Source organism: Numida meleagris, chromosome 20 (genome assembly GCF_002078875.1).
Source record: "Numida meleagris isolate 19003 breed g44 Domestic line chromosome 20, NumMel1.0, whole genome shotgun sequence".
NCBI lineage: Eukaryota > Metazoa > Chordata > Aves > Galliformes > Numididae > Numida > Numida meleagris.
This window is the reverse complement of record NC_034428.1, coordinates 5,736,144-5,754,822: the sequence shown is the minus strand read 5'-3', so window position 1 is coordinate 5,754,822 and position 18,679 is coordinate 5,736,144. Positions and strand designations below refer to the sequence as shown.

The following is an 18,679-nucleotide window of genomic DNA, read 5'->3' as shown; positions in this document are numbered from 1 at the left end:
CTCACGGCCCGCTGTTCTGCTTCCCGCCGCCTCAGCCCTCCTTCCCTTCGCCTGTTGTGCTGCCCTTCCCGTAGCCTGTTGCTGGGAAGGAGAGCGGAACGTCCATCTGGCGTTCTGTCTTGCCTCCAAAGAGCAGCAGTGCGGTGTGTTGTTGCTGAGGTGTGAGCTTGAACGTAAAGCCCCGTGCATGAGTGCGTAGTGGCAGTGCACTGGCACGGGCTGCTTGGGGAGGCGGTGGCTCAGCGTCCCTGGAGGCATTCAGTGAGGAGATGTGGCACTGAGGGACGTAGTGGGCACGGTGGGATGGGCTGGAGTTGGACCGGATGACCTTAGAGGTCTTTTCCAGTCTTGGTGGTACTATGGTTCTATTCTACGGTTCTGTGCTTGTCTGAAATAAGTCGTGTTTCGGTATCTCACCCTTTAGCTTCATAAGCAGCAATGTGATATGTCCTCAGTTTGGTGTCTGCGTTCATCCCGCTGATGATTTTTCATTTCGTGTTGCCCTTTTGTTTTTGTAGACGATCCTAGGAGAAACTCATGAAGAGGAAGATGAGATCCTTCCACGCAAAGACTATGAGGTGAGCAGTTAACATCAACTTCCTCATTAGCGATGAGTATCTCAAGCGTGGGAGTCACGTCAATGGGGATGGTCTCTTTTTGGTGGTGTGCAGCAATAGAGGAAGGGGCAACAGGCCAAAGCAGCTACATGGAAGTTCTGTATTAATGTACAGAAGAACTTCTTTACTGCCCAAGTGACAGAGCACTGGAGCAGGCTGCACAGAGAGGTGGTGGAGTCTCCTTCTCTGGAGCTATTCAAGAGCTGTCCACACGCTTTCCTGTGTGACCTGCTGTAGAGAACCTGCTTTAGCAGAGAGCTGGACTTGATGATCTCTAGAGGTCCCTGCCAACCCCTACAGTTCTGTGATTCTGTGAAAGAACTGCATACAGGTTTTGATCAGTTTGATTTTGTGGTGGGACAAGCACTCAAACTGCATCACCATAGTTAGGTTTCACTGGCACCACAGGAATACCAAGAGCTGCTGTCCTTGCAAAGACCTGCTCCGTATCCTTTGACACAGCATTTGTAGGTTGAAGCCCTCTGCTCTGAATAGATCTTGAGCATCTGCTGCTTAAGTCAGGTTTCTACTGAGAAAGTGCATTTTCTAAATCTGTTCCATTGCTTTTTTTCTAAAACAAACAAACAAAAAAACCATTAAATTTACAGTCCCTTGTAGTCTTATGTCACTATGACTGTAGAAAACATCTGCAACTCCTTGGTCGCTGTTTTATTGCTGTTTGTGATGTCGTGCTGGTTTGAAGCAGATCTTCTTATCTATCAGATCCTGACTTTTGCAGGAGATAACTGGCTTTTAATTGTCTGAATAGTGGCCCTGAGTTATTTAGAGTAGCAGCTGTCAGCATGGATGTCACCAAGATGTTGCTGCTTGATGGAACGCCGACCTGTTACCCTTTGTCTCAAAAAGGTGAAGCTGATACAGGTATAAACTAATGATACTTTGTGCCTACAGTGGGACAACTGTAACTGTTAAGTCCTTCCTGTGATGAGGTTAAGAGCTGATGCTGCTTGTTGAGAAAAAAATTCCTACCTAGTGCTTCTGCTGTAATTAAAGATTAAGTCTAATGTTGTCCCCCGCACTGTCACATTGGAGGCACCTTAAGAAGTAAGGTTAAATCTGTATGTTATGACTTTAATTTAAAGTGGTGTTAATCAGCTTTTTGGTTCCCTATCTTGGTCTGTTCTTTTAACTTGCTGGTTCTCTGAGTCTGGCTCTACTGGAAATACTTAAATGAAGTTGTTTACAGAAGTTTTGCCTCCCCCGCCTGTTTGCAAAACAAGCTTTGGGGAAGAAATGGCTTCTGTAATCTTTAACAAGGTCATCTGTGAACGGATTTTTGCACAGTCCGTAGCAGCTGATGTTCTTGGTTTGACCTTTTGGCCTTTTTCCAGAGCTTGGATTACGATCGCTGTATCAATGACCCATATTTGGAAGTTTTGGAGAGCATGGACAACAAGGTATGTTCTTTTTTTTTTTTTTTTCAGCTTTTAGTATCTTGAGAGTTAAAGCAATAGAAAGTCCACCTTTATATGGTCCCTGTTTGTGTGTTGCTTTGACCTGGCTTTTTTTTTTTTTTTTTTAAATACTATTTCTTAACAGAAAGCCCGAAACTATGAAGCAGTGAAATGGGTGATGGTTTTTGCTATTGGAGTCTGCACAGGACTGGTAAGGATCGTGCTGTTTGGGGAATGAGGAAAGATCAGCAGAAATAATTTAGAAGCCAATGGGAAAGGAGAAAAGATGAACAAACATTTACTTTCATGAAATGGAGAGCATACTAGCTGAGGTTGCTTTTGGGAATTAAAGCACAATGTTGATACATTTATTTTCCAGGAGAGATTTTTTTCTTCCGGATGTTGCTGTGTTTTCTTTGCAAAGTATTCTGACAAAGTCTTTAGCTGCAAATAGGAAAAAAAACTTGTCCAAAGCAAGCACTTTATTAAATAGAATGCCAGTTTACACTTGAGCTGTGCTTATGTTTGGCAGTGCAGACTTCACTGTATGTGCTTGAAAATTAGCTTTTCTGACTGTAAGCCTCAGTTAAACGTGAGCTTTCTCCTGTACCCTGAAGTATGTTGTAGGTATTTAAAATGCTAGCAGGCTAATGCTTCTGAAGTGGAATAATTCTGGGATGGATCTGTCTCAGTGAGAACAAGGGAGGCAGGAAATTTGAGCTTCCCAAGTTACTTTACTCTGAATGCTTGTTTTGCTTTCTTCATCCTCTGTCCTGCCATGTGTGTGCATTCCTGGTAGGGCTTGCTAGAGGGTGGTCTTTGTTACTTATACGTAGTGATTTCTGACAACAGGTCTGTCTTCTTTTTCATAGGTGGGCCTCTTTGTGGATTTCTTTGTACGGCTCTTTACCCAGCTCAAGTTCCGGGTAGTACAAAGCTGTATCTTTTACCTGATGTGTGGAGTCCTGTTAGACTCGAGTGACCCTTTTCTTTCTATTGCCATGTTCTACTCAGAACAGCTGATTCTTTTAGACTTTTGCCATCAGTCATATTGTTGATTAATCAGGTTTTTAACTTGCCTGTGTCGTTCAGCCCTTGAAACCAAGAAAGTGGTTTCAGTATCGGTATGTGGGCAAAGGCTAATCTCTGAAAGAATGAGTTGTTTCCCTTCCCTGTAGCTTACCCTTGAGCTCTGGCTTCCTGCTGGGTTGTCATCTGCCCTGGCTGGAGTAGGAAGCACAAGATTGCCTCCTGATGCCTGACAGTACCAAATGATGGCGTGATGGGAGGAATGTTGTTTCTTTCCTTGACCCCCCGTGCAGCGGTGGAAGAATGCACTGAGAAGGGCTGTCTTGCCTTGTCTTTACTGGAGCTTCTGGGGTTCAACTTGACCTTTGTTTTTCTTGCAAGTCTTCTAGTCCTGATCCAGGTAAGGGTTAAGTCCACTGCTGCACTTTACACAGCCTTCCTTTACTCTCACATACTCTCGCTAGGTATGAAGCTTCCTTCTTGCCCACAGCCCAAGGCATCAAACTAACTTCACAGTGCCGTTTGATTTAGCTAAGCAATATCTCTTGGTCCCTTGCTGTGCCCTTTGATTCAGATGTTGTTGATCAGCTATGAAATCAATGCAGCTTAGCATCAGTGTTTCCTTTCTGCAGCCTGTGGCAGCTGGATCAGGAATTCCTGAAATTAAGTGCTACCTCAATGGGGTAAAAGTTCCAGGGGTTGTGCGGCTCCGGACGGTGGTGTGCAAGGCTATGGGAGTGCTCTTCAGCGTAGCAGGAGGTAAGAAGGGCTGTGATATCCTGATCTTGTTGGGGCAAGGAATCACCGAAAGGGGAAAAATGAAGGGGAGGGCACAGGAGGCTTCTCTGCCTTTCTGATGAGATGATTTTGATGAGCTGGTTGTGAAAGTCAATAAGACAGAAGGAGTGGAACTGTTAGGGGAACAGGTGCTTTTCTAAGTGGGTTAAGTGTCTCTTTGTGGTTCAGTCTAAGAGAGAGACATGAGAACTCCAGAACACGTTATTTAGAGCAGTCTGAAGGAGGCTATGTTGTAAACAGCAGGGCACACAGTAACCTGGGGAGTTCAGAGTCACTGAAGGAATAATCTTAGAATACTTCTGCCCATTTTGCAAGTATGTTCAAAAATCTTTGGGGTTCACAGGGGTCAACAGCTCCCTTTCCCTTGAGAGGAGAGAGGTACCTGAACTCAGCTGAGGTGTTGGAAACCACTTACATACTTTATGGCCTGGTACAGGGGAGTTGTGCTATTCCATGGGAGTGGTGAGCTGATCTCTCCTGGCACTGCCAGCAAGGGAGAGGGCAGGGAACATGCTGACTCATCAGTCTTGTTTTTCCAGGTCTTTTTGTCGGGAAGGAAGGTCCAATGATCCACAGTGGTGCTGTCGTGGGTGCAGGTTTGCCACAGGTTAGTGCTTGCCTGGGCAGAAAATTATTCTGTTCTCCAGAATGTTGATGAGGGACCAGCAGTTCACACCACTGCTTTGTAAGAGTGCTGTGAGCAGTAAGTTTCCATCACCTGTTTCTAAATCTTTAATTTCTTTGTAGTTCCAGAGCATCTCGCTGAGGAAGATCCAGTTTAACTTTCCATATTTCCGCAGTGACAGGTACTGTATCCAGGATGAGGAGAAGAGGGAAAGGGGAGGGAAGGGTGAACTGAGCAGACTTCCTTGGGAGGAGGGTGGCTGCCTGAGGTGAATCGGTCTCTTGATTTTTCAGATTTTTTTTCTGTAGTATCCTGCAGCCGCATTCTGCAGCAAGACAGCCCTGGGATAAGTAACATGACTCTTCCATGCTGTCCTTAAGGGATCCCAGCTCTGATCTCCGTGTTCACTGATGTTCTTTTGTACTGCTCAGCAAATCTCTACCTACTTAAAACCTTTAATCTGAATGGTTAAATGGCTTCATTGTTGGTAACAAGCTCAGTTATGCACCCTGTATGACCAAGATAGGCTCCAGGGAAGGCAGGTCCACTTGAATGTGAACAAAAGCTTGCCCTTCCCTCTCTGGAATTCTTCCAAGTGATGCTAGAGCACCATGGTTTGGGATGTTTCCTTGTATACTCAGCAGTCACATAGCACCGTAGTGCTTTGCCCTGTATTGGTGCTCTAGAGAAAGAGCGTGGTGCTGCAACGACTTGCTGACAAAATGGTGTTGTTTTCCACAGCCAGCACTTCTCCCAGCTGTCACTCATGTATCCTTAGAATATATCAATAAATGGGAACAGTTCCTTTGTACAATCTAAGCTTGTTCATGGCTCTACGCTGCTAAACTGGTATTCTTGTCCTCTTCAGGGATAAAAGGGACTTTGTATCTGCTGGAGCAGCTGCGGGGGTTGCAGCTGCCTTTGGAGCCCCAATTGGGGGTACTCTTTTCAGCCTGGAAGAAGGTTCCTCCTTCTGGAACCAAGGGCTTACATGGAAAGTGGTAAGTAGTGACTGGCTCTCTCTGTGCGTCTCTTCCTTGAGCTGGACCTTGGAGAGGACTTGTCTGTGAGGGCGTTCACATTACCCTGTGTCTCCTCCTGAGCTCTCCTGGTTGGGGAGAGATTGCTTTCTATATCAGTGCCCCAAAATTAATACAGTCAAGGGCAGAGAGTAATCTGGTAGTATCCAGAACTACAGGGCAACTTTTTAGGTTGGCATAGTTCTCTCAGGTATCTGAGATAAATGCTTTTGTGCCTGGGCCTTTGCAGCCCATTTCTCTGGAAGCAGAGTAAGCAGGTGCTGAATTTCTTTCTGCTGTCCTCTGCCTTGGGGAGCTGTATTTCAGCAATGCCCTGTAACTTCCAGTTGTGGGTTTCTCTGCCTGTAGTGCTTACTTTCATGAAGTTGACAGATTTTATTTTATTTTTTTTTTAAGAATGTGTCAAGATGTTTTCGGTATTTCTTGCACAAAATGCCCTGTCAGTGGGATTCAGTAAGTCTGCTATTTCTCAGCAGGGATAAGAGGAGCCAGGAATTTGCTAAAACGGCAGCTCTATCAGAGCCAATCAAGACCTCAGCTCCCCCTCTAAACAAGCTGTGTTAGTGCCTTGTAATTGTTTTCTAACTGTAAATTACTATCTCTGATTAAAAAAATGCTGGAGGAATTACTGGGTGAAATTCCTAACTCCTCTTGTATGGGAAGCCAGATCAGTTGATTACAGTAGTGCCTTCTAACCCTGCTCTCTTTTGCAGCAGGAAATGGGCACCCTTAGTAGCACCATTTCCATACATCCCGGTGTTCATAAAGCATAATGACCATTTTCCTAAAGGTTCTGATGTTCCTTTCCCCAGCCATAAGTCTCAAGGAAGGGTAACTGCGCCAGTTTTAATTTGGGGAGTTCTTATTTCTTTCTGTATTTTAACTTCCTTAGCTTTTCTGTTCCATGGCTGCCACCTTCACCCTGAATTTTTTCCGCTCTGGGATTCAATTTGGAAGTTGGGGGTCTTTCCAGCTCCCTGGTCTGCTGAACTTTGGGGAGTTTAAGGTAAGATTTAGCGCTGTTGTTCTTCCCCCTCTGCTCTATAGTCTGTTTAGTATTTCTTGCTGGTTTTGTGGACGCATGTGTGTATTTGAGTTAAGGGCAGCTGATGTTTAGCAGCAGCACATTGGTAGCCTAAGACAGGATTGCTCCACTGTGATTGTAACTAAAAGTCTCCTGCTGTTCAGACAGAAGCACTGGCAAGAAACTGCAGCTACTGATGGGTTTCTTATGCTTTATTGCACCTAGTGTTCTGAGTCTGATAAGAAATGCCACCTCTGGACAGCTGTGGACTTGGGCTTCTTCATTCTGATGGGGATTGTAGGAGGCCTTCTTGGAGCCACCTTCAACTGCCTAAACAAGAGGCTCGCGAAGTACCGCATGCGGAATGTGCATCCCAAACCAAAGCTTGTCAGGTATTTGTGCTCTCTTGAGGTTGTCCTGGTGTCTCTCATCTGTGTTCAGCATCCCAAAGCAAATGCATTGATCCACAAGATCCAGTGAGAGGGGCTGGAGGAAAAGGTGGACCTATTCCTACTGAAATCACAAAATGAAGTATATATAGAACTTAAAAATGAGCACCAAAAATTAATTGTTACGGTCTTATCTCTGTTTCTGTAATTACTATGGTGGTATAACGAAAGCTGGAATCCCCTTATACGAGCTGTGAAGAGGGCTCTGATATTTATAGCTGAGCAAACTAAAGCTTCAACTCCATGCAGGATTTTTCTGTGTCTACAGATGTAGAAAGAGTAGATTATTATCTTGTATGGTTAAAACCACAACTAATCTCTGTCTGTGGTATTTAGAGAATTGCCACGTAATTCTGGAAGCTAACTGCTGTAGACAATGTTCTTAAATGAGAAGCCCAGGTTTAGAGGGGGGGAAAAAAAAAGTATTTCAGTAGCTAGAAAAGAGGTAGGAGAGACTATGCATCAACCTGTCCAGTTCTGTCTAGACAGGATGGCTTTCTACACTGTAAGGATACAGAGAACATCATTTCCATGTGAACAGCGTCATCACTGAACCCTTCCCTGTGGCTTTTTATATGTGACTACGTGTTCTGAGAACAGAAATAGCTCCTTTAAGGGGCAGGAAATGAAAAAAGGGAGCTAATGCAATCCTGGCCACTAAGTCATAATTCAGTCTGGCTTGCAGGCTCCCCTGCTTCAAGCATTAAGCTGTGGTGACTGCTTCTTCCTATTGCAAAGTCGTATTCAGAGCCCACACTGGGTTATGGGTCTGCATGTGGCTTCAGTGTATGGTTTCTGCTGTGTGCTTGCAGAGTCTTGGAGAGCCTGCTTGTGTCACTGACTACAACCATCGTAGTCTTTGTAGCCTCCATGGTTCTGGGGGAATGCCGGCAGATGTCTTCCACCAGTCACACTGGCAATGACACTTTGAGTATGCAGGTGAGGAATCTTCCATGAGGATCGTATGTCTTCTTCATATTGTTCACCCTTCAGAGGAGTACGGGCAGGTAATGAGCTCTTGATGGCATGCAGTACCTACAGAAAACTTGAATGAAAGCTTATGGGCAGTGGCAGAACCTTAAGGTAATAGTGAAAGCTGCATTTGTGCTTTTGTAGTTTGGCAAATGAGCTCAAGCTGTGAATCAGCCCATTGATGCTGTGGGCCTGATGTCTGCTATTGTTGTTTTGGTCTGATCATCTCAGTGTGTGGGCTGAGAGCCCTGTGCAGAAGGATTATTCCCATTCTGCACAATAGTGACTCCTGGACATAGCAGGGAGTGGATTTGAACTCTTCATGTCCTTTGTGTTCTTCATCAGGGCATGTCAGAGGATGTGAATTCAAGCATCAAAACATTTTTCTGCCCAAATGAAACCTACAATGACATGGCCACCCTCTTCTTCAACCCTCAGGAGTCAGCTATCCTCCAGCTCTTCCATCAAGATGGTGAGTAGCTAGCAGGCACTGCCTTGCGGAATCCTTAGGGTTCAGAGCTTCATCTTGCTTGAAAATGGTCTTGTCATAAAAACCACACAGCTAAAAGCATCGTCAAGCTCAGGGGGCTGCTGGTACAGCAGAGTAAAGTTCCCTCCGTGGAAAGAAAAGCCTGCTTTTCCTTCTTTTCCATTTACTCAATGTCTTCATGTGTGTTTGGACTGTGAGACTGTTGCGAGGTGGGTCAGCCGAGAGCTGAGGGGTGGGCTGCTATCTGTTCCACAGGCCTTTTCCCCTTTAGTCATGATTATTCTTGTGTTGCAGGTACTTTCAGCCCAGTCACACTCTCCTTGTTCTTCCTTCTCTATTTCTTACTCTCCTGTTGGACATACGGGATCTCTGTGCCCAGTGGTCTTTTTGTGCCATCACTGCTTTGCGGGGCTGCCTTCGGACGCCTGGTCGCCAACCTCCTCAAAAGGTGCACTGAATGTGTGTGAGGGATGTGCTGCGGGTGCACGCTGAGCTCTCAGTCAGGTTATTCTAATCTCAGGGCTCTTTCTTCTCCCCTAGCTATATTGGCTTGGATCACATCTACTCAGGAACCTTTGCACTGATTGGGGCAGCAGCATTCCTGGGAGGAGTGGTCCGGATGACAATTAGCCTGACTGTAATCCTAATAGAATCCACCAATGAAATCACTTATGGGCTCCCAATAATGATCACCCTCATGGTGAGTGCAGGGTCTTAGCTCTGGCTTCACAAACATGTGCTAGCCCTGAGTCCCTCTTCCTCCCAGGGCCACGATGAGCCAAGGAGTCTTTTACTTGGAGCAGTGACTCAGTGGGCCTTCTGTTTGCTCCACAGGTAGCCAAATGGACAGGAGACTTTTTCAACAAAGGAATCTATGACATCCACGTGAACTTGAGAGGAGTGCCTCTTCTGGAGTGGGAAACAGAGGTGGAAATGGATAAGTAAGGCTGCTACTCTTGGCAGGGCTGTGGGTTAGAGTTTGTCTTAGAAACATTCCTCAGAAAGGAATGTTGTAATGAGGGGATGTTGCTTTGTGCCCAACAAACCTGGCTGCACCAGCTGCTGTGAGAGGAGTTGGAAGTTGTGCGTCAGGCCTGAGCAGGAAATAGGTGCTGGAGCCCTTGCTGAGAAGGGTTGCACAGCTGGAGATCTGAGGAACAGATGAGATGCATGCAGCAATCTTGGGTTTTTCTTTTTCCTCAGACTACGAGCCAGTGACATCATGGAACCCAACCTGACATATGTCTACCCCCACACCCGAATCCAATCCCTTGTTAGCATCTTGCGCACAACTGTTCATCATGCCTTCCCTGTAGTGACTGAGAACCGAGGCAATGAGAGGGAGTTCATGAAGGGAAATCAGCTGATCAGCAACAACATCAAATTCAAGGTAAGAAGCTGCTTGTTCAGTAAGTCGAAGAGTAAAGAGCTTTGGTTGTGCAGGTGGAAGACCCCTTCCTTTGTTATGTAGGCTATTTTCAACACAGGATTTGGATCAGACACGAGCACCTACTAAAATAGGAAATTTCCAGAAATGCAGTTTCATTCCATTCTCCTGATCGCAGCAAAGGCAGAACAGTGGGCTGCATTTCTAGAAGCAAAATCTAAGAAGATTCCTTTAAGTAACCAGCTTAGAATAGAGATGGAAAAATTCTGGATTCAGCACTGAAGGACTGATCCCACATTTGAGACCTATAGCAGTTGCCTCCGTGCTTCTCTCATTCATAGGAGGAGGACCAGGGGAGAATGCTTTAGTCTCTTGGGAAACGTGAAATTTAAGATTGGAATGAATAGTGTGGCATACCCATGCTCTAGCAAAGAGGATGCCTGACTTCCTAACCAAATAGTTTGTAGTCACTCTTTGATAATTGTTGACCTGCTCAGTGGATATCTGAAAATTGTTGTGTACAGAAATCCAGCATTCTCACCCGAGCTGGAGAGCAGCGCAAACGGAGTCAGTCCATGAAATCCTATCCTTCGAGTGAGCTGCGCAACATGTGCGATGAGCACATAGCAACAGAGGAGCCACCAGAAAAGGAGGATTTGCTGCAACAAATGCTGGAGAGAAGGTGAGATCATGGTAGCCATGAAGGTATGGAAACGGGATGTTTCTATGCAGTCCCCATCACTTCATGTGCTGGAGGAAGCAGTATTAGCATCCATGTTTTTAGAAATAACTTGTCAGGACTCATTAGGCAGTGCTGGGACTTGCACCTGTGACTGAGTCCTGGGATGCTGACTGACCTCTTAATTTAAATTCCCATCAAACACCTACCCAAAATATTGCCTGAAGAGGACAGACTACTTGGGGAAATGCCTTTGCTGTAGAAATTGATGTCTTATTTTCTGCAAAAAAAAACCTGAGAGCTCTGAGAAGCTCACTCCTTCCAAGAGAGGAGCAAATGACTTTTTTCTGTAGTACTTGATACCACCTTTCTGGTAACTAGGCTGAGTCACTAGGCTTGCATTGCAGTTGTTTCCAAGCAGAAGCCCAATGTAGTTAATCAGTTTCTAACCTAGTGATTGTGACATGTCAAGGTGGAGTTACAAGCTGACATCCCACCGGATATGTCAGCTTTTATTAGAATCTGAGTAATTTGGCACTGAAAATTGCTTTAGTAGGAAGTGAACTTAAACTAATGGTTAGGAGGCTATTTCCATTCTGCTGCTGGTGTAATACTTTTTCCATGATAATGGCATTTGACCCTTCTCTGATTGTCTGGAGAAAAGGCTTGCTTGTTTCTAGCCAGAATCCATGAAATATTCTGGAGAAGGTTGCAAAGAACAGAAATAGCTGCTGTTTTGGAGGATGGGGTGTGTGTTTCTCATGTTCAAGCAACTTACAACATGTGTTTATTCAATCTTTCACAGATACACTCCTTACCCCAACCTGTATCCTGACCAGTCACCCAGTGAAGAGTGGACCATGGAGGAACGTTTCAGACCTTTGACCTTCCATGGCTTGATCTTGCGCTCACAGCTGGTCACCCTCCTTGTCAGGGGTGTTTGTTACTCCGAGAGCCAGTCAGTGAGTCTTCCTAATCTGGAACTGTAGCAAAGACATTTCCGCCCTCTGAGCTTTGCAAGTTGGGGACAATATTTATAGGCAGCGAAGAATATTTTGTCTGTTTTTATATTTTACATCTAAGGAAAGAGATCAGCTACTATATTTGGGGAGAAGAAACTTGGCTGATGCAAGTGTCTGTTGCGTGAAGGTGGAATCAATACTGGAGAATGGAGGGTAGATCTTAAAATACAAGAAGGGCAACTAGCAGCGTATAATGTGTGTTCTTGCTACCAGTGTGCTGAGGTTTTACCAGGAGATTTTCAGCTACTGCTAAGATCAGTATGAGCATTTGTGTTTGGGGCCCAGTTTCCACAATTCTGTTTTGTTCCTTCCCACGTGTTCGTAGAGTCACAGAATCTTTTGAGCTGGAAGAGGCCTTTAAAGGTCATCTAGTCCAACTCTCCTGCAATGAACAGTGACACCTACAGCTCAGTCTGGTGCTCAGAACCCTGTCCAGCCTGACCTGGGAGTCCCATCCTTGGAGACATTCAACCTGTGCCAGTAGTTCATTTTTGTGGCCCTCCTCTGGGCGTGCTCCAACAGATCCATGTCTCTCCCGTTTTGAGGACTCCCCATCTGGGCACAGTACTCCAGATGAGGTCTCACCAGCACGGAGCAGAGAGGCAGGATCACCTCCCTCAACCTGCTGGCCATGCCTCTTTTAATGCTGCCCAGGGTATGGGATGGCTTTCTACGCTGCAAGGGCACATTGCTGGCTCACATCCAGCTTGCCAGCTTACCAGTACCCCCAAGTCCTTTTCAGCCAGGATGTGTCAGAGTTTGGAGAGCATATCCATTACCCTCAGTTTGTATGGGTTTGCTGAGATGAGCAACTAGGAAGAATGCCTTTGGAGAAGGCATTTTTGTGTGGGCATGGGGGGGAAGGCAGTCTGAGTAAGCGCAGGGCGCTGGGAGGCATTGTTAGCTGTGCTGCTTGCAGACTATGAACTACGTGGGAAGGTGACACCTTGATTCAGTGGCATTTGTTTTAATTGCAGAGTGCAAGTCAGCCTCGTCTGTCTCATGCAGAAATGTCAGAGGATTATCCCCGCTATCCGGATATCCATGACCTGGACCTCACGTTGCTGAACCCTCGCATGATAGTGGTAAGAGATGCTCTGCAATATGGCAGTGTTTCCTGATAAACAGAGCTGTCTTAAGCCTTTAAAAAGTGCTATGAGTATGGTTAAACCCAACCTTCTGTGCAGTGGCCAGCCTCATGTGCTTCTCATATGTTCATCCAGCCTTGTTTACATGTGGAAATCAATTGTAATACCTGCTATGAAGTAGTGTTCCGCATAGGTGCTTTTTAATTTCAGAGTAAAACACTACTATTTTAGCTTCCTATGGGCTGGCAAACTGCTGGTATCTATTTGAAGCTCTCAGTGATGTACTGCTAGCTCAATGGCAGGTCTGTGATGTGTACTGCACGGCAGTGTTTGTGATGGGCAGGTTACTGTGTAGGCCAAAGTGCTTTTTTAGTGTAGATTCTTTTTTTTCATGGACCTACATTTATCCTGCTTAGAGGCTTTCTGCAGTGTTAGGCTTTTTTTTTTTTTTAAGACTATGGGTTAAAACCAACTGTGACAAGTTAGGCTTCTGAAAATGAAATAACTTTGTAGACAAATAGAATATGCCCATAGATGGATACACTGTCCAGAGATCAGTGAGTTGGAGGAGCTACAGCAGTTGCTTATTAGCGATTTCCAGAACTACTGAAAATGCCTTTTGTAAGTAATATCCTGTTTTTTTTCTTTCTTAGGATGTCACCCCATACATGAACCCGTCGCCCTTTGCTGTTTCTCCAAACACTCATGTATCTCAAGTCTTTAACTTGTTTAGGACAATGGGACTCAGACATTTACCAGTTGTGAATGCAGTTGGAGAGGTGAGTCCTTATCTCAGTTTTGTCTCTGCTAAGCAAGGAAGCAGGTGTGTTTTTTGCAATGCTTTTGCCTTTGAGAGAGTTAAGATCTGTTTTATTGTCAAACAGGAACATTTTAATGGGCTCAGAATGTGATGGTCTTTAGACTATGGAGCACTGTTATTTACTGTGACTTCATTACCATCTTTAGTTTCCAGTTCTGCTCCTTGCCTTCACCCAAAGGGCAGGACATGCAATCTGTCTCCTACCCCAGGTTGACAGCATGTGGAAGCATGTTTTGCACCTTTTGAGAGTCCCTGAGCTCATCAAAAGTCACCAATTTCACTTCCCCTTTAACAGCTTTATTCAAGACCAAGAGTAGAATTTCCTGCATGGTGGGACGAGAGGTTTTTCTGTTGGACAGGAACATGCATTCTGTTCTTGCTCATAGGGGCAGCAGAAAAATTTGTGCTTGTTTCACCATAGCTGTCTCTTTGCCATCTACAGTGCGCAGGAGTAGTCAGTAGGTGTCAGTAACTTCCTATAAGCATAATGAGAAAGTGTTTCCCTTAAGCCTGAACAGAGAAGCAAAATCCTGATAATAATAGCCAGAACTGGTCTGTCCTAACGAGGCAGCAGTGCTGTCTTTGCCTTTAGGTGTTCCTGATAGCTACCCTAAATAACTTGTTGGAAAACACATGCTGTAAACTCATTCCACGTTTAATACAAGGTGCTCCTGCAGTACCGGAGAGCAGCCCAGTTCTAAACTCTCACTGTGTAAAATTACTGAGCTGCTTCATTGGCTGAGATGTGTAGTTTGTTTCCCAGCAGGCTGCAGAGGGCCACTTTTGTGACCTGCCAGCTAGTGACAGTCAGTGTGCATTCACCACTTTGTTAGTTTTACTGTTTCGTTTAAGAGCTTCTTAGAATGTATTTCGTGTGAGCTGTCTGCAATCCTGTCATGTGGCAAGCAAGGCATGTCTCTAATGAAGCCATATGAGACAGCTTTGACATTTCCAATAGCCTTCACTTTCTGAAGGATTTCGAAGCCTACATCTGTAGGCTCTCTATCATGGATGTATTATAATAGAAACAATATTTCCCCTTATAGGCAGGGGTAACTGTTGCTGTGTCCAGACATGATAGCAGGAGCTAAGCTATCCATTTGGGTGTGGTTAAAGCAGTGTGTCTTGCCTGTAGATACGTGCTTCTAGAAGGGGCTGTTGATTTTGAACTTGAACCCTCTGTAACTCTGTATTGATCAAGAGCTGCTTGGAGGTTCTGACTTGCTCTTTTGGGTTGGAAAGAACAGCAGCTCTGCCATGCACATCTCTTGGTGGCACGTCTGTGATACTGACATGTCTTTCTTTCCTTTTTGTCTTCCTCTTTAAGATTGTTGGGATAATCACTCGGCACAACCTGACCCACGAATTCCTGCAGGCGAGGCTGAGACAACACTATCAGACCATTTGATGCCCCTGCCCCACTGCTGGTGTGGCTACCTCCCTCTTCCAAGCCTGCACACGCGCTCGCATTCTGCTTGGACCCCACAAGGCCCAAGACTTGGCATTTGGCTTCTCACACGCATATCAAGCCTGGGAAGCTGGAAAACATCTTGCTAGCCAGAGAATTAGAGGAACTGCTTGAGCCCAGAGCTGTTGACTGGTCTCAGGCACTTGGTTCGACCACTCTTCATCCAGGTTTTTTCTTTTCCTGTGCCCTAGCCTTTCATCAGATGTTGTCCTGACAGTGTGTGTTCTGCTCTTTGTTTTGGTTTATTTCTGAGGCTTGGACAAAAGAACCATCTAGCACCACTGTACCCTGTGCAGAGAACTGCAGCATCTTTTCCCTGTCCTCCTTTGCACCTCCCTTCTCCTCATCCTCCCTTGTTCCTGCAACTTTTGCCTTACTTGTGTGAGAGGGGAATAGCTGTCAAGGCTGAGAGGAGATAATGAAGTTATCAAATTGCTGCTATGGAGGATGGCTTTTCTCAAAAGCAGCATAAAAAGCCAACTCTCTGGAAATGCACATCTCTTTGTGGGTGCTCTCAGTTGCCCATATTTTTCCACCCTTGCCTCCATTTTTTTTTTTCCCTAATTTTTCTACTCTTTCCATGGGAGAGTGTCCTTTCTGTAACATTTTTTGACAACAGCTGACTTTTGAGAGCATTTTGGAGAATCTGGAGTTGAAAACAGTTTAATTCCAGTTACTGCCTGTGCTATAAATATTTAATACACTTACAGAGCATCTCAGAGAAGGGAGATTTCTTTTTCCCTGTTAGCTGTGGCTACCACTATCTCCCTGCAGGAGATTCTCCTAAGGTACGTTGTGGCACTCAACTCTGTCACCCCCCTGACACTCCTGTATTTATAGATACTGTGTCTTTGTAGTGACCCAGTAAGGAGAGCCTGGGACACCTTTCCAGCTCTGGCTATAGACCAGGGAACCCCACTTCCTCAAAGCACAGAGAAGTTTGATTTCTGGAGGCAGTTATAACTGATGTCTTTGAGTTTGGTTGAATGATCTCTGTTGTGAGAGGAGCTGATGTAACTTGAGGCTGCCATGCAGGAGGGATACTTGGTGCTGGTGACTGGCAGTTAGAACTGTTCTGCAGGTTGGTAAGTGAGGCTGTCTGGCTCTGAAAGTGATTGGAATAATGTTTGCAACTGCAAGAGCCAAATGTCTGTAAGGGTAAAAACAGCATTTAAAAGCCAGTTGCAGCCAGTTCACTGCTTTAGCAGGTACCATCCTGGCCAGCACCTGTATTGTTCCAGCAGGCACCTGCCTTTGTGAGTTTTGCATGCAGATAACCCTGGGTGGGAAGCCAACATTGTGCCTCCAGGGGCTGCAGAGTTGATTGGCTTGATAAAGCACAGAGCATTCTCTCAGCCAAGTGACTGAGCTAAGTAACACAGGGAATGGATCCCAGGAAAGCTTCTGCACAGTCTCTGAGCACTCCTTTTAACCTGTTGTCTGCCATAAGGAGCTAGTGAGATGAGAGATGCAGCAGAAGGAAATTGGCCATTACTGTATGTTCTGAAATCAGGAACTTGTGTATGCTGAAGCTTTACTTGACTGAGCCTGAAGAAATTGTGCCCTTTCTTTACATGTCTAAACACTACGTCTGTTAGAGCAGCCTCTTTGACTTTGTGGAAGCTAATTGCTGCAGGGCAGTGCTCTGCAAACTGCTGCAGTTAGGGCCAGGGGGTTTTGTGTTCAGGGCACCAGCTGTAGTCTTTATATAGGGCTCTTTAAGCCACAGGAGCTCCTTAGATGATGGTGTAGTCTTTGCAGTCCAGATAACTGAAGGACAGATTTGTTCTCTGGCTGCGCTTGCAAGAAAGATGGCCAAGTCGTGGGATGCACTTGATTTTTGTCCTGCAGATGAGAGAAAACTTGGTCTTGAAACAAAATGTTAAGGTAGAATTGGCCCTTGTCATACAGAGCATAGCACAGCTCTGCTGGAAAGTTTTTCAGCAAAGCAGTTCATAAGCACTTAGATTTTTATTTTTTTTTTATTTTTATTTTTTAATTCCCAGGATCCATCCAGGCCAGTTAACCATGGCCTCTTTCCAGGTTGATTTAAAAAGGTACCTACTCTAAGGAAAAGAAAATGATTAATTATTTTTCTTAATTGTGGAGCTTGTAGCAACAGCTCTTGTCTCTTCCACTGAAAGTAGTTCTGCTGGCTTCTGAATACCTTGGCTCCATTTCAGGTAAGGCGTGCAAGCTCTTAAACTTCCTAGGTTGAACAAAGGTGTTTTCCTACAGCCAGTACCCATCTTGTGCCTTCAGTCTCAACTCCTTAGCTGGGACAGATGTAGCATTGTCCTTAGAGCATATGAGCTGGTACTGGCTTCTGCTGTTGACTTGCAAGTTGTTTCCCTGTGTGTAGAGTGAGGTTGTTTTCTGTGGACAAACTGCAGTTGGTTTCTTGTGTGCCAGTGTTCCCTGGAAACTGGTCTTGCACTAAGCTACCCCGAGAAACTTCCAGCAAACCTTTGCACTCCTTGAAGCTGAATTGTTTAAAATATGCTTTTGCTAACCTACCTTTCATTCAAAGGATTTGTGCTCAAGCTGTTAAAAATCACAGGAATCCTGCATTAGCAATCCCATACTGTCAGAGAACCTCTCGAGCAGCGTCCTTTGTCTCTCTGTGACAAATCCTTTTCTTCTTGCTCGTGGTGATTGTGTGGAAGGTTTCTTCACTCCCTGCACCTGAATCTGAGGTCCTTCAATTGCCTTGAGCCGGTTCCCTCCTGTTTTATTTCTCTACACAAGCTGCAGCAGCAGATGTTGCTGCAGGATGTCCTCCCCTTGAGGCTTGGAGTTATGTGATTTAGGCAAGACAGGCTGAGAAATCTTGCCAAAGTTGGTTTGAGCACCAGCTCTGCATCCCCATGAGAAAGCCTTCAGTCAGCACGGTCTGCCCTGCCCACACATCTATCTGATTCAAACCTTTCTGCTGGAAAACGCACCTCTTTCACTCACTCAGTAAGGAAATGGTAGCTAGTGATAGCTGGTGACCCTATCAGCTGCTTTGAAGGGAAATCTGAGCATGCAATCACTGGTTACGTAGCGTGCAGAAGGGAAATTGGAAGTTATGTGATGCTTGGAGGTGCAGCATTTCACCTCTGCCTCAATGAACCACTCTTGTTCTCACACTTTTCCCTCACTGCTTTTCTTCTGGCTACATAGTGGTTTACCAAGGAATTTGCTTTTAGCATAGGTGCCTATAACCTGTTACTCAAAGCAACACTAAAGGAATAGGAACCAAGAACTGGATTAGTATTTATGGCAGAAGTTAGGGGTAATGTGGGGCACCTGCCTCATGGTTTCCTGTACAGTGTTAATTAACTGTGAGCCATTCCAATGGTAGCAACTTACCTTTCCATTTGTTTCTTTTGCACTGTTTTTGTTACGAAATGATGTAAGCTAATTCCACGGTGTATATAAATTGTATTATTGTTATTTTTTAAATTTGTATGAACTCATTTTTATTTGAACTGTGGCACTTGGGAAGCATTCGTGTAACCATATGTCATGAAACCATGACGCCATAACATGTCTGAGAGTAAAATGTTTGTGTGTCTCCTTCGGCACTTCAAGGCCTTTTGATGTTTCTAGTGTTGTCTTCTTTTTGCCCTTTGTTGTAATAAAACTGATAGAACGTGGAAATACCCACGAATGTGATTGGAGGTAGCTGAGTAGTTGCCTGGATGCTGCCTGGATCTTAACAGTTTACACAGAAGATGCCCCGAGGCTGGGCAGAAATAGGAATTCTTATAA

The 18,679-nt window shown here is 45.1% G+C and overlaps 1 protein-coding gene across 2 annotated transcripts in view; it reads left to right on the top strand.

The window, feature by feature from the left end:
- The window catches only part of CLCN6 (chloride voltage-gated channel 6), a 35,699-nt gene that overhangs the window by 302 nt on the left and 16,718 nt on the right, over positions 1-18,679 (top strand). Inside the window, exons 2-23 of one of the 2 annotated variants that reach the window (XM_021417446.1) lie at positions 519-578; positions 1,970-2,035; positions 2,178-2,243; positions 2,905-2,971; positions 3,355-3,461; positions 3,694-3,820; positions 4,399-4,466; positions 4,607-4,665; positions 5,353-5,485; positions 6,417-6,530; positions 6,774-6,940; positions 7,810-7,936; positions 8,315-8,441; positions 8,754-8,907; positions 9,000-9,159; positions 9,294-9,400; positions 9,663-9,849; positions 10,371-10,528; positions 11,331-11,487; positions 12,525-12,632; positions 13,289-13,414; positions 14,783-18,564. In XM_021417446.1, the coding sequence (XP_021273121.1) occupies positions 519-578; positions 1,970-2,035; positions 2,178-2,243; positions 2,905-2,971; positions 3,355-3,461; positions 3,694-3,820; positions 4,399-4,466; positions 4,607-4,665; positions 5,353-5,485; positions 6,417-6,530; positions 6,774-6,940; positions 7,810-7,936; positions 8,315-8,441; positions 8,754-8,907; positions 9,000-9,159; positions 9,294-9,400; positions 9,663-9,849; positions 10,371-10,528; positions 11,331-11,487; positions 12,525-12,632; positions 13,289-13,414; positions 14,783-14,863 (2,526 nt within the window). In that variant the 3' untranslated portion in view covers positions 14,864-18,564. Of the gene's footprint in view, positions 1-518; positions 579-1,969; positions 2,036-2,177; positions 2,244-2,904; positions 2,972-3,354; positions 3,462-3,693; positions 3,821-4,398; positions 4,467-4,606; positions 4,666-5,352; positions 5,486-6,416; positions 6,531-6,773; positions 6,941-7,809; positions 7,937-8,314; positions 8,442-8,753; positions 8,908-8,999; positions 9,160-9,293; positions 9,401-9,662; positions 9,850-10,370; positions 10,529-11,330; positions 11,488-12,524; positions 12,633-13,288; positions 13,415-14,782; positions 18,565-18,679 lie in introns of those variants that run through there. The other variant, XM_021417447.1, reaches the window with a different exon arrangement.